The 12,508-nt window shown below is 42.6% G+C and overlaps 1 protein-coding gene across 5 annotated transcripts in view; it reads right to left on the bottom strand.

The window, feature by feature from the left end:
* Positions 1-12,508, bottom strand: part of pld1a (phospholipase D1a) — a 29,055-nt gene that overhangs the window by 10,575 nt on the left and 5,972 nt on the right. For 3 of the 5 annotated variants that reach the window (XR_014117863.1, XM_081699969.1, XM_081699967.1), the window contains exons 3-17: positions 11,772-11,959; positions 11,369-11,511; positions 10,909-11,020; positions 8,901-8,966; positions 8,605-8,663; positions 8,394-8,486; positions 7,919-8,071; positions 7,671-7,820; positions 6,959-7,042; positions 5,865-5,946; positions 5,425-5,535; positions 5,044-5,271; positions 2,156-2,354; positions 470-598; positions 102-220 (exon numbers count right to left, since the gene is read on the bottom strand). Coding sequence is in view for 4 of the 5 variants with exons in the window: in XM_081699969.1 (XP_081556095.1) it covers positions 102-220; positions 470-598; positions 2,156-2,354; positions 5,044-5,271; positions 5,425-5,535; positions 5,865-5,946; positions 6,959-7,042; positions 7,671-7,820; positions 7,919-8,071; positions 8,394-8,486; positions 8,605-8,663; positions 8,901-8,966; positions 10,909-11,020; positions 11,369-11,511; positions 11,772-11,959 (1,916 nt within the window). In the remaining variant the exon portion in view is untranslated. The remainder of the gene's footprint in view (positions 1-101; positions 221-469; positions 599-2,155; positions 2,355-5,043; positions 5,272-5,424; positions 5,536-5,864; positions 5,947-6,958; positions 7,043-7,670; positions 7,821-7,918; positions 8,072-8,393; positions 8,487-8,604; positions 8,664-8,900; positions 8,967-10,908; positions 11,021-11,368; positions 11,512-11,771; positions 11,960-12,508) is intronic. The other 2 variants (XM_027008570.3, XM_081699968.1) reach the window with 2 other exon arrangements.

The raw sequence follows: 12,508 nt of genomic DNA, 5'->3' as shown, positions 1-12,508 counted from the left end.
GTGTGTGTGTTCATTTATGTGTGTGGGTGTAATACTGTGCAGAAGGTAAAAGGAGTTATTTTGGCTGGCCTGTGTGGCAGACAGGTTAGTTAGTAGCTGACCTTATTAAAGTTCCAGCGCTGAATAAAGTGCCTGGCCACATCTCTGGCTGCCCTCCCATGAACCACAGAGGCGATGTCATGCCAGGGCATTCTGGGAGTTGTGTACCTGTCAATGAAGTCTGCAAGACACACCATGATATATCAATCAGCTGAACACTAAACTGTTCAAACACTGAGAGAGCAATCACTGGAAGTTTATCTACTGTATAAGTGGGTCTACTACTAAAGCTCAAACTTTCTCTGTCAAAAGTATGACACTGACCGCAGTTGTATATGATTATAGATTAAAACAAATTCAAACTGAAAGTAAAATAACTCATCAGCATTTCATCAAAAGTGTATTTTTTCCAGTTGAAGGAGTATCTCACCATCAAAAGGTTTCTCCAGCTGAACCCAGTCTTTGTAGACAAAGTTGCAGTAGTCTTTGCCATGCCAGAAACGTGTGTTGCCTAAAAGTTCACCCATGCCTGTCTCCAGGCTGTGGTTGGAGCCATACCCTGTGGGCCCACACCAAAACCATTACACATGTGAACCATGAGAGCAGTGTTACACACCTGAACCATTAGAGAAATGTTACACACTTGACACACCAGAATCATTAAAACACATTTACACAACCAATACCATCAATTACAATGCTGCTCCTGTTATCCAGTGCAAGAAAGTGCTTTGATTGCTGTAACACGCCAGATTCAAATCAGATGCTTGGTAAATAGCAGAAGAGGGGAGTCAGTTGTGGAAATGCAGGAAAACCAGTGCCCTCCTCAGCAATGTGGAGGGCCTGGGGTGCAGAAGCACATTGTCACATGTTTCCTACGCAGGCAAAATCACTGACAGCACAGCAGATACAACGTCAAGCCAATACATAGTGCACTGTTAACAGAGGAAAGACCCAGTACAAGGAGGAGCCAAGAACAGCACTCCACTCCATCTCCACAAATAGACACACTGCATAAATTTCCATATGGCCATTCATACACTCAGCATATTTCACATTAAGCAGTCCTTGATTACAGCAGCACATTAGTGTGATTGACTGCTATGGTGGTCTTCATCCATCCTGACTTCATCCATTATCTGGTTTTTCGGAAGTTTATCAGCTGTAGCCTGCCACCAAGTCAAGGATGGTAAGGTCCAGGAAAGGGACACGTGGAGAATATCGCTGTAGATCATCCCACCATACCCAATTTTCACATATTCCAAAAAATCCATCTCAAAATCCATCTCAAAACCAAATTACACAACAAGCAGCTTTTTGTCATGTTTGTACCACCCCCCTAACCGACTCTCCCTCAATCTCTAAGAGTCATTCTTACATACATTTTATAATAAATGTGGGAGATTTATGACCCTTGAACTTGTGGGTTTTGCACACCTTGCACATTTCGCACACTTCAATTCCAGCAGTAGCTTGCTTTCCTGCTGCCATAGGAACTGAAGGTCAGACTAATGCGAGCATTTTTGAGCTGTCTGGAGTTTAGGTCTGTTTCAAACTCAGATAATCCTCTCTGTTTGATAGATGGCAGAGTCACGCAGAGTAAACCCTGTTCCTTTGAGACAGCTCAACGAGGTCAGCATCATTATGGCCAGGAGAGGAAGACAAAGTGAAAGGTTTGAAGTGGGGGTATCTCAAGCCAGACAGGGGAAAGATATGACCACAGCGCAAGGGAGAGAGCAAGAGGCGAAAGACACAGTTGGATTAAGCCCTGAAGGGTTGCTTTTTCTGATTTGTTTGTTGTGCTCAGGTAATAAACAGCACCTTCTTAGCAGGCCAAACACATATGAAACAGATTTCCAAGGGGAGTCTGAACATCTCTTCAGATAAGCCGAGAAAGCTGTTTCTGAGTAGCAATCTTTCATGCACAATTTTCAAACTCTTTGCAATTACCAGTTAGCACCACATCACTAGTAAAGCTAGTAATGAGCACACACTGAGTGTGTAAAACACCTGCAGCGGTCCGTATCTGAGCCAATGATCTTGGGGCCTGTCAGCACATCTTTGCTGAGTGGTGCTGCTGTAGTGATCCCAGGTGGAGTGTGAGGCGGGCACTTACTCTCTGAACCATCCACACTGCTGACGCTGTCCACACGGTGGAGCCCGTGTTTGTGCAGGTGTCTACGCAGGCTGAAACGGGCTTTGCGTGCATGACCCACGCCCTTCAATTTCAGCACTTCTACCGTGTTGACAGCCGCGGCGCTGGAACTGTTCCTGGAAGAGACTCCCTTAGTGGGCAGGGTGGCTGGGCTGTTGGTCTGCAGAGGAGAAGGCACACAGCATCAAAACCACACAAAACATTTTCACATGTTAATGCAGCAGTGACAGCTGCACTAATTGACAGAGTACATGTTTGTAGAGGAAAATAAAAACATGGCTAACCATAAATGAAAGCATTATCTCAATTATCTAGCATTTTTAAAAGTTATTTTTAGTGTTTTCCTTAATTTTGAACTTGAGTTCTTACAATGCTATAATGCTTTTTTGCTTTGGTCTTGTTTGCATTTAGCAATCTCTGCAGCTGCACATTATTGTTTTGTGCTAATTTGCTCACCTTTTGTCGCATTTTCAAGTAAACGTTCATCACATACATTTGGGTAGATGAAATCTACATTGAGTAGATGACAAAGCACAAAGCAGTAAGCAGTACTTTGCTCACAATGCAGTAAGTCAATCTGGATATGTGCTTTTGCTAAATGCCAAAAATGTAAACATATATGTAAATGACATGCATGTTAGTCTGCTAGCCCTGACACAAACCAACCCGTGACCCACTGAGCCAGTGATGGAACCATCAGTGATGGTTTATGAAATACTGAACCACCTGCAGTAAGCACTTGTTAGATTGCCTCAAAGAATTTGTGTTTGTAACACACAGAGCCTGCACTGGCTGACCCTTTTTCCTGTCCTCTCAGCATGTGAAACAGCAGCAACTCCATGCACAAAAGTGGGAGACTGGAGAAGAGGACAAGGAAATGGAGAATTCCAAGTAGGCCCACACAGCAGTAAGCTGGGGGGAGATGGACCTTCAGAACCCATATAATAAAGAACTTATGGAAGTTCTGATGAGAGCAGTGGAAAGCCTGGGCTTGCCATGGCCTCCACTCTCTGCATGGCCTTCAATCCATGCTGGCACTAATCAAGTGTGCAAGACAGGCCTTCAATGGTGTCAGGTATCGGCAGCCCTCACCTGCACAAGCCAGAGATCTGGGTAGAAGCTGACATTGCCCCCACCATCACCGTAAACACCATTAAACCCCCCACAGGCTACACACTCAAGTAGGGGGTGTACGTGTGTGTGTAATGTTGTAGGAGACTTTTACTGAACATCAGATATGTACACTGAGAAGGAAACCTGTGCTTCTGAGCACTTTGCCAGCATTCCTACCTTATTACAAATATTACTTCCATCCTATGGTGGGTGCCCAGACACCCACCACATCTTCTGTCCACTGATCCCCAGGAGCTGCAGAGGTTGTTTAGAGCAAAGTGAGCCCAATGCTACTCAGGAGCCTGGAACATTGCCAGGGCATGCAAGAGGACTGTCTCTGTCTCAGGGAATGGGATTTGGACTGTCCCGTCTCTGGGGATGGGATGGGCACTGTCTCTGTGCCACAGCAGCCTCTGCCAGTAGTTCAGTGTGTCACAGATAAATAAGACCATGTTCATCTATCAGCAGCATCATTTTGAATCTTGAGACAATTCACACCACGTCCAAAGGGAAAATGTACATAAGTGGACAGTTTGGAAATGCTTGTCTGCTTTCTAGGATGATTCTATTCTGACCAGGACATAAACTGTCCACCATGGATTATGGCACATGGCTGTTCCAGCACGGTGACCTGGAAAAGTCAGAGTATTTTTTAACGGGCACCTTACTGGGCTCTGTAGTATTCCAGATTGTAATAAACACCAAGACTTTTCTTATGGGTTGGGTTGCAGTATTTGAGGGCTGCATAGCAAGCAGCAGGTGCAGAGAGGTTGAAGAATAAAAGGACCTGAGCTTGAGGCTGTTCATCTCTCTGATGCATCTGCCACTGGATAACAGTGCAGCATGCTCTGGGCCCGGATTCTCTGTGGTGTTAAGATATCCTTAAATGAGAGGGAGACTGTTTAGTACAGTACTTGCTCTAACATTAGATTATGATCTTTGTGTTACAATGCTTTTGGGAAACCTGGCCCTAATTTTTATGGACAACATAGCCACCGTAACCAAAATTAATAGCTGAGCTGGTGTCCCCTTAGCAGCCATGCAACAAGTGCCAATATACATAGATATTTATGTTCATTGAGTGCTGTGTATGTCCCAGGCCAGCTGGGTCAAGGGTCCTATAAAACCCATCCACAGCCCATAGAGGATACTTGGATCCAGTTCGGGTGTACACATATCAATCTGTTCACCCTGCAGCTTGCAACACCAAGTGTGCCATAAGTTATTTTATATTTTTTCTAAGGCCTTTTTGAATTGGGTTCTCTGCACACTTTAAAAGTACATTTAGCTGCAATTTTCACCTGCCACTGTAAAATATTTCTCATAGAAAATCACCCCTTAGCTTGCCAGTTTTGAAAAAGGTGCCTGTCAAAAGGTGCCTGACGTATTCATGTAACCAATGTTTCATTCAAAGATTAAATAGATTAAATAGATTAGAAGATCAAGATCAAAGATTAGATAGATTGTTACACACTACTCCACATCCCAGTCCAGTATACCTCCTCTTTCAGATTATTCCAACTAGTTATAAATGTTCAGTGATTGATTTTGCATCTTCCCCTTTCAGAGGAGGAGAAAGAGGAGATCTTGGATAAATTATGCCTTGTCTGTGCTTAAATGAAAGAACCTGGTGCAGATCATGACTAAATGCAAACAGTGTCCATTGGCTATAAGTTTAGCATATGCCTCCACAGTGATATAAGCAATATCACAAAGAAATAACAATAGAGAGCTACCTCAACCCTGTGAGTCTCTATGAAGCTCCTGTCAGTAGCAACCTGCTCCTGAGTGGCAGAGCGTGTCACACTCCCCACATCCGTCAGCCGGTGTTCACGGTCATCCCAGCGCCCGTACGCCAGGTCAATCCCTCCAACGAAGGCCACTGATTGGTCGATGACCACAATCTTCTCGTGATGAGCCCAAAGGTACACGGAGGAGGAGACATGGTCAGGATGCCTCATTACCTTCAGAGGAAACAAGCAGAGGTAACTGCACCTGTGTATGTGTGCAAGCATATGTGCACACGTGCCTAAACACACACACACACACACACACACACACACAGAGACACACACACAAATGCACATACTCACTCAAACACATGCTTAGGCACTTACCTTGATGTTAGGGTGAAGATGCATCAACGTTCTCTTGCTGTATTCACTGTTGATTCCAAGAGCCAACTCCACTTCCTTATACAGCATTACAAAGATACGCACACCTTGTTGCTGGAATCAAACACAACAATTAGCTTCACACACCCACCCACACCACTAAACTGTAAACACTCACCCACACACACACACACACACGCACCTTACTAAGCTTTATCCTCTCTCTGTTTCTCCCACACACAAACCGACACACCACTAAAGTTTAGACTCACACAAACACATAAAACTTGCAAACGATGAGATGAGACATCCACTCTTTCTATAACTAGAACATCAGCCAGAAAATGTAATGCCTCAATGAACCATTTTAATTAAAATGTAACCTAAGAAAGACTACAGGTAGGAGCACATCCTGTAAAGCCCATGCATTAACACACACTCACTGCCTTGCGCTTGAGAACGCAGTCGAGCCTCCAGCGATTGCCCTCAACCACAGGCCTCTTCAGGAAGATCTCAGGACTCAACCTGCCCCACAGCAAACACACAAACACACACATGCACACACGCATGCATGCAGACACAAGCACACGCACACGTACGCACGCAAGCACACAATTATTTAGCATGGTCAAACATTCTATGTGGAGATTACCAGTATGCCATGAAAACCACTGTGAATAGGTGACAATCAGATCACAGAAGTCCTCCCGTATCCACACGGGATCGATTCCACACACAATAAGGCATTTGCAACAATAACCAATAGTAAAATAGAACAATTATAACAATTATTATATACTATAATAAGCTCTTTCTCTCTAAAATATTTCTTGTACTGTACTGTAGTGTAGTGGATACAGCATAGTGCGTAAGGGGATGAGTAATGTTCCGGGCCTGATTTCATCACCCTATTCAAACCGTGCACGTAATTCAACATATGAATTGTTTACTGTATTTCTGGAATTTTCCATTTAATATGTTCAGATTGAAACTGTGGTTAGGAAAACCACAGATAAGAGGAGACTAGAGGACAAAAACACATAAATATGCCTGTCCCACCAGCCTCTGCTATGCTGGGGGTATTTAAGGCCTCATATTTATAGCATGAAAAAAGCAGGCAAACTGACACCAGTTAAGTAAGTGATACTGCAGCCAGCCAGGGAGAAGCAGGACCAGCGCTCTGCAGTGCTCTCAACAGTCAAACGTCCCCTCAGTGTAGTCTGCTGGCTGCAACGATTTGTCTGGACATATTTGTGGCTATGTGCCTCTCTGTGAAACTAGAAACACCTCACAACTATGCTGCATATGGCTAGTTATTATATTTTATGGCTTGTTATTGGACTATATACACATTTTGTTCACATTTTGTTCCTGTGGAGATCAGACACCATGTGACAAATAACCTTTACACCTGTTACCAGTTTATAGCAGCCCTCCTCAGATTATACAGAACAGCCTATTTCCATGTTTATTAAGAGAACAGTAATGTGTTTGAGCATTTGCTCTGTTGTTGTGTGGAGTCCGGTGCAGTACACACCACCAGTCTGTGATGAAGATCTCCTCTTTGGCCTCCTCCAGGGCACTGGCTACATCTTCCATGTAGGTTTTGCCATTCACGTACCTGCAGAGAACAGTGGGAGATGCCATTTCTGGTCTTTTATGGGCTTTTACGAGTCTTTCATGCGTATGTACAGGAGTGTGACAGTTCTGTTATTGGAGTTTATTCATTTAGGTTTAAATTTCGGTTAATCTTATTCAGGAAATGATCTAAAATTCGACCTGTAAAATACATTCACTGATATAATTTTAAGATACAAGTAAAACAAATAAATAATTAAATACATTAAATACAATTGAATAATTAGGTCAGTCTTCTGTATGGATGTGGAATTGGTGGAGTTTTTGTGTAAAAGGGGCCAGATGAACACATGCAATCTTCTCTACGTTGAAGTACTATATTCTAAATCACAGCTGTATAAACAGATATCACTATAAAGAAAACATAGGAGGTGACACATTAGCACACCATATGTAATTAGTTGTGGGAAGGCCAGATGGAATGTCATATTAGAAAAGCAGTCCTGGAAGACAGCAACAGTGCATAAACAGTGGTTTCCTGCTTCAGAAATATAATGAATTTAATCAGGCCTGTTGGAGCAAGAAATCATTAAACTGTGCAGAGCTGTAGCTCACATACATTCTTAGAACCTCATTAGAGTGTACCATTTTTCAGTAATATTGGAATGTACCATTTGGCAAGTATACTGTCCTGTTCCTTGGCAAAGGAGTCAAAGCGATGTGTCCTTAGAAAGGCCTTTCCGTACTTCTGGACAAAATCCTCAATAGACTGCCCCCACCAGCGGGCTTGTCTGTAACTGTTACACTTTAGCACCAGAGTCCTGCACGACACACATGTGATACTCAGCACCAGACAGCACCAGTCAGCAGTGTATGATGACTTCTTGTTCCCTCTGGTAGTGATATGTTCTGAGCTCACCTGGAGAGACTGTCTATCCTCACTCCATGTTTTGTCTCGGTGTATTTGGAGTCCATTTTGATACTGAACTTCTTGTCAACTAGGAGCACAAACGAAATGGCTCCTGTGTCAGGCTTCAGGTACATCAGAAAAGAATCTTTCACCACCAGCCATCTTAACTCAGATAATAAACACGCATGAACACACACACACACACACACACACACACACACACACACACACACACACACACACACACACACACACACACACACACACACACACACACACACACACACACACACGGGGAGAGACAAAGAGAAAGCGAAATGCATCATTATATGCATTTGTAGTTACCAACTTAAATAATAGGGTAAAGACATCGGCAAGAGAGCTGTGAATGTGTGAGAGTGTGTGTGTGAGAGTATGAGGAACTGAGCAAGAGAATGTCTGAGGGAAGGCATAATTCACTGAGCATGATGGCGCCGTTACTGACCTCTTAGACCAGCGGTAGCAGATTTGACTGTGCCCACAGCAGTTAATTCCAGGGATCCTGTGACCTCCTGATTTTTTGTAAATCATGCCCTCTCTAAAAAAAACCCCACAGAGACATGTGCTGCAGCACTGCAAAACCAACACAAACACAGTATGATGGCAGTTATTGGACATTTGGTGATGAAACAATATGAGGAAGAAAGAATGCTCACAAGCCTTTTGGGCCAAGGTCATGAATAAAAGACATCTGGCTCACATCAATAAACTCCATCTGAGAGAGAGAGAGAGAGAGAGCACATCATACTTTAATTAGAAGTCTGACATTAAACCCAATTTTTAAGGATACATAGGGTGTTTGAATCACATGCTGTTATACTGATACAAATGATACAAATGAACCTGTTTTGATATAGATCATATGGTTTCTTTCATTTTTTACTACTGCACTTTTTGGTTAAGCAAATTTTCTTGTTTACATTGCCTTAAAGGTGGCAGCATAAGGGCTTACAGTTGCATGGTACTTGAGGTACATGGCCATCTGGAACAGCTTGTTCAAATAGTCCTCCATCTGTTTCTGAACAGGAGAAGAAGAAAAGTGTTATTGCCTTTAGGACACTCATCTAGCTGGCCACCTTCAAGGGTTACCTTTTAGTGTCCTAAAAGAGGTTATGGTAGAGCAATTATAGAATCTCAGAGGTAGCGTGACCCCCATAATGGACAATCTAAACTTGAAGACACACACATACACACTACCCAAGGAACCCAATACCAGAGGAATTAAGCGTACTAAAAGTGGTCTCGAAGAAGATCACAGAGACTGGAGGGAGGCCACGTAAGGCTTTGAGAGTCATAAGCAGTTTATATTGGGTGCAAGAAACCAGTGTAAAAACAGAAGTGATGTAGCTGTAGTATATGCAATAAATCTTGCCACTAATTTTTGCATATAGTAGAGACAACATAGGGTTTCAGTCACAATACCAATAAAAAGGATTTATGGTAATGAAGTTGGATCATGATAAAGACCTAGTGTAACATGGAGGCTAAGCAGGATGCGGAGATGAGTCGCATTAAACAGAAACACACGTTTATTCATACACGTAACAATCACAACATAGCTCACAGGCTACCATATCCAAACACCGACAACAGTAACACGTAGACACTAGACTTTTATACAGGCATACTAATGGATCAACAAGGAGCAGGTGTGGAACACGGGGGAGCATGGCCACACTGATGAACACACACACACACGAAGAGACGTTCGGGAGGAGGGGCCGTACCTAGGCTATAGTTTGAGTGACTTTGGTATGGAGCAGATGGCAAGGGTGAGCAAAGGTGAAAATAACGATGAGGTCGAATGCTATGCCGATCTTCCAGGCTACAGGGGAGGGTTTCACATACTCTCATTCACAAAGTGAACGGCAAGGTTGGAAAATCATACAACTAAGGACTTGAGACCAGTTTTATCAGTGTTAAGTTTCAGAAAGTTGAAGTTCACCCATAATTGTCAAGAATACATGACATCAGGTTAGGTATAATGCTAGGGCATGTGGAAAAGACAAAATTAAATCTGTGCTAATATAAATGTAAGTGTAATATTCATAGCAGAAAGAAAGATTATTGTGACAAATTATTTGACCCAAGGCTAGCATGGAAATTATGAATTGGAGAGGACTGAGGACTGATCCCTTGGGAACACCATGTGTCTCAATATCAGAGGCAGACTTGTGCTTTCCAGCGGCAATAAATTACTATCCGCTGTTGAGATACAATCTGAACCAAGAAGTAGGTCAGCAGTAGGTCATTGATATTAACTGCTAAGAGAGAAGTGATGTGATTGTGATGTATAGTGTTAAAGCAGTGCTAGAATCTAAGAGGAGAGGAGTGCTAGAGTCAGCAGATGGGAGGAGATCATTTAGGGTACTTAGAAGAGTAGTCCTAGTGATGCATAGTGTGTGAAAGCCAGTTTGAAAAGGTTCAAAAACATTATCATCATATCATTGTTTCGGATTTGTCTCTGCATCCTGCCTCTTATTTGCGCCCCCACACTCTGTAACGTCACACCAGGAAGTGTAAATCAAATAGGACAGATAAGAGAGAGAAATAGACTTCCTGAGTAAGTCATTTAAATAATCCAAAAAAGATTTGGATTGAATAAAATTGCTTAGCAGAAACTAGAGGTTGGCTGGATGAGTTAGTTAGCAACCAAAGAGACTTTGGGGCTTATGATCAGTTTCCTTGATTATAGAGAAAAAGAAAAATAGGCTGTATTTAAGGCAGCTCGATTCAGTCAGCATATACCAGAGAGGAGACACCCAAGCCAGTTTTCTTATAGTGGCGTTCAATAAGCCATCCACTTGCTTTAAGTGCATGTTAATCAGGAATGATAATGTAAAACATGAATGGCAACCAATATTATACACAATATCAAACCTTGTGTATTGTGTTTATGCACATCAATAATGTAAGTAAACATGTGACTGAGGGCTGTGTGAAGTGCTGGAATGACCCACCCGTCTGCTAGAGACCTGGTCATCCCGGGTGAGCTCATCCCTCGCCCCACGGGGCAAAGTGGGCATCATGCGTGCTTCACTCTTCTTTACACTCTTCCTGCGAATAGTGTGACTAAGGCAGAGAGAGAGAGAGAGAGAGAGAGAGAGAGAGAGAGAGAGAGATTTAATTTCAAACCTGCAGGGTAGTAGAGTTTAAGTAGTACAGTTGGGGTTTTTTTGTGCAGTAAGGACCATAGTATATCTATCCCATGTACTGTTCATGTTGCATATGATGAGAAGCAGAAAATAAGAAAAGAGAAAAAGGATGTGTGGGAAAACAAGACAACAGAAGTACTGGGGGTGGGGTGGGGTTGGGGCTCAGCCAGACCTGAAAGAGGTGGTGGTGAGTGAGGCAGATTTTCAGCAAGCAGGGAAGATGTTAGTAGGTGGTTCAGGTGTCAGGGTGGTGCTAATGTCTAACCTGCGGGAGGGCAGTGGAATCCTCATGAGGGTTTTATAGCGCAGAAGCTCTCTATGCAGTTCCAAGAATTGCTTCTCTTTTCTCTTTACTACCCAGATGAAGTTCCCGTGCCTCAGCTCAATACGAAACACTGTCGATGTGTTCTATACACCCACCCACACCCACCCAGAACAACACAAAAAAAGTCAGAAGTTCCGCTTTAGCTCCAACACTGAACAAACTAACATGAAGATGATCATTAATTGGTAGGATGGTACATTGAACACTATCAGTTAAGACAATCCTTGGGAAACTGGACCCAGATTAGCTAAACTATTTACTGGACAAGACTGGACTAACAATGATGTGCTGAAAGTGTGTGTGTGTGTGTGTGTGTGTGTGTGTGAGTGAGTGTTAGGCAAACCTTAGAGACACCTCCCTGGTTGGAGACATTGAAACGGTCCTTGAACCTGGTAAAACGCTCCACTGCCTGTATTTTAGCTGTGATGGGGAGCGTAGGGAGGAAGACACGTGCATGTGGCTCTTTAAAGCCCATTGTTTGGTAGACAGCTGAGAATGGAATATGAATTTCTCCTGGAGCACAGAAGGATACTGATTACCCAGTCAATATCAAGAAACAGACCAAGAAGAAAACACATCACATCAAATAAATGATATACTGAGTTGATGGTTTAGTTTAAATAATAGTTTTAATTAAATAACAATTTTGCCTCAATAAAGAAAAAGAAAATCACTAAAAGAAAAACAGATACTGTATGGAGAATATCTATACTCAAAGATTTTTTTTCAGCATTTCTCCATCTAACCCGTCTATGGCATTTCAATTACAATGGATAATTCTGACATTTTATAACCTGCTGATTTGAAACATGACAGATGTCTTAGGGCAGTTGTTGGAGCAATTAATTGTTTAAATGTTAAATGTTTAGATCAAACAAATTTTTGTACAATGCTTTAATTAATTCTTCAGTCAAAGGTATTTCTAAATTAAGCTCCAAGTCTGTTCTTTCAGAGATGACACCACTTGTCCATAGAAACATTTGTGGTAATGACAGGAACTGCACTGACAATATGGGAATATTTTGTACCAGGAGCATTGGTACAGCAGTGCTATATTCCAAAAGCACAGTGGTGGCGCTG

The sequence above is a fragment of the Electrophorus electricus genome, chromosome 17 (genome assembly GCF_041902795.1).
Source record: "Electrophorus electricus isolate QZ-2024a chromosome 17, ASM4190279v1, whole genome shotgun sequence".
NCBI classification, from domain to species: domain Eukaryota; kingdom Metazoa; phylum Chordata; class Actinopteri; order Gymnotiformes; family Gymnotidae; genus Electrophorus; species Electrophorus electricus.
Note: the sequence above shows the minus strand (reverse complement) of the source record. Positions and strands in the feature narration are given on the sequence as shown.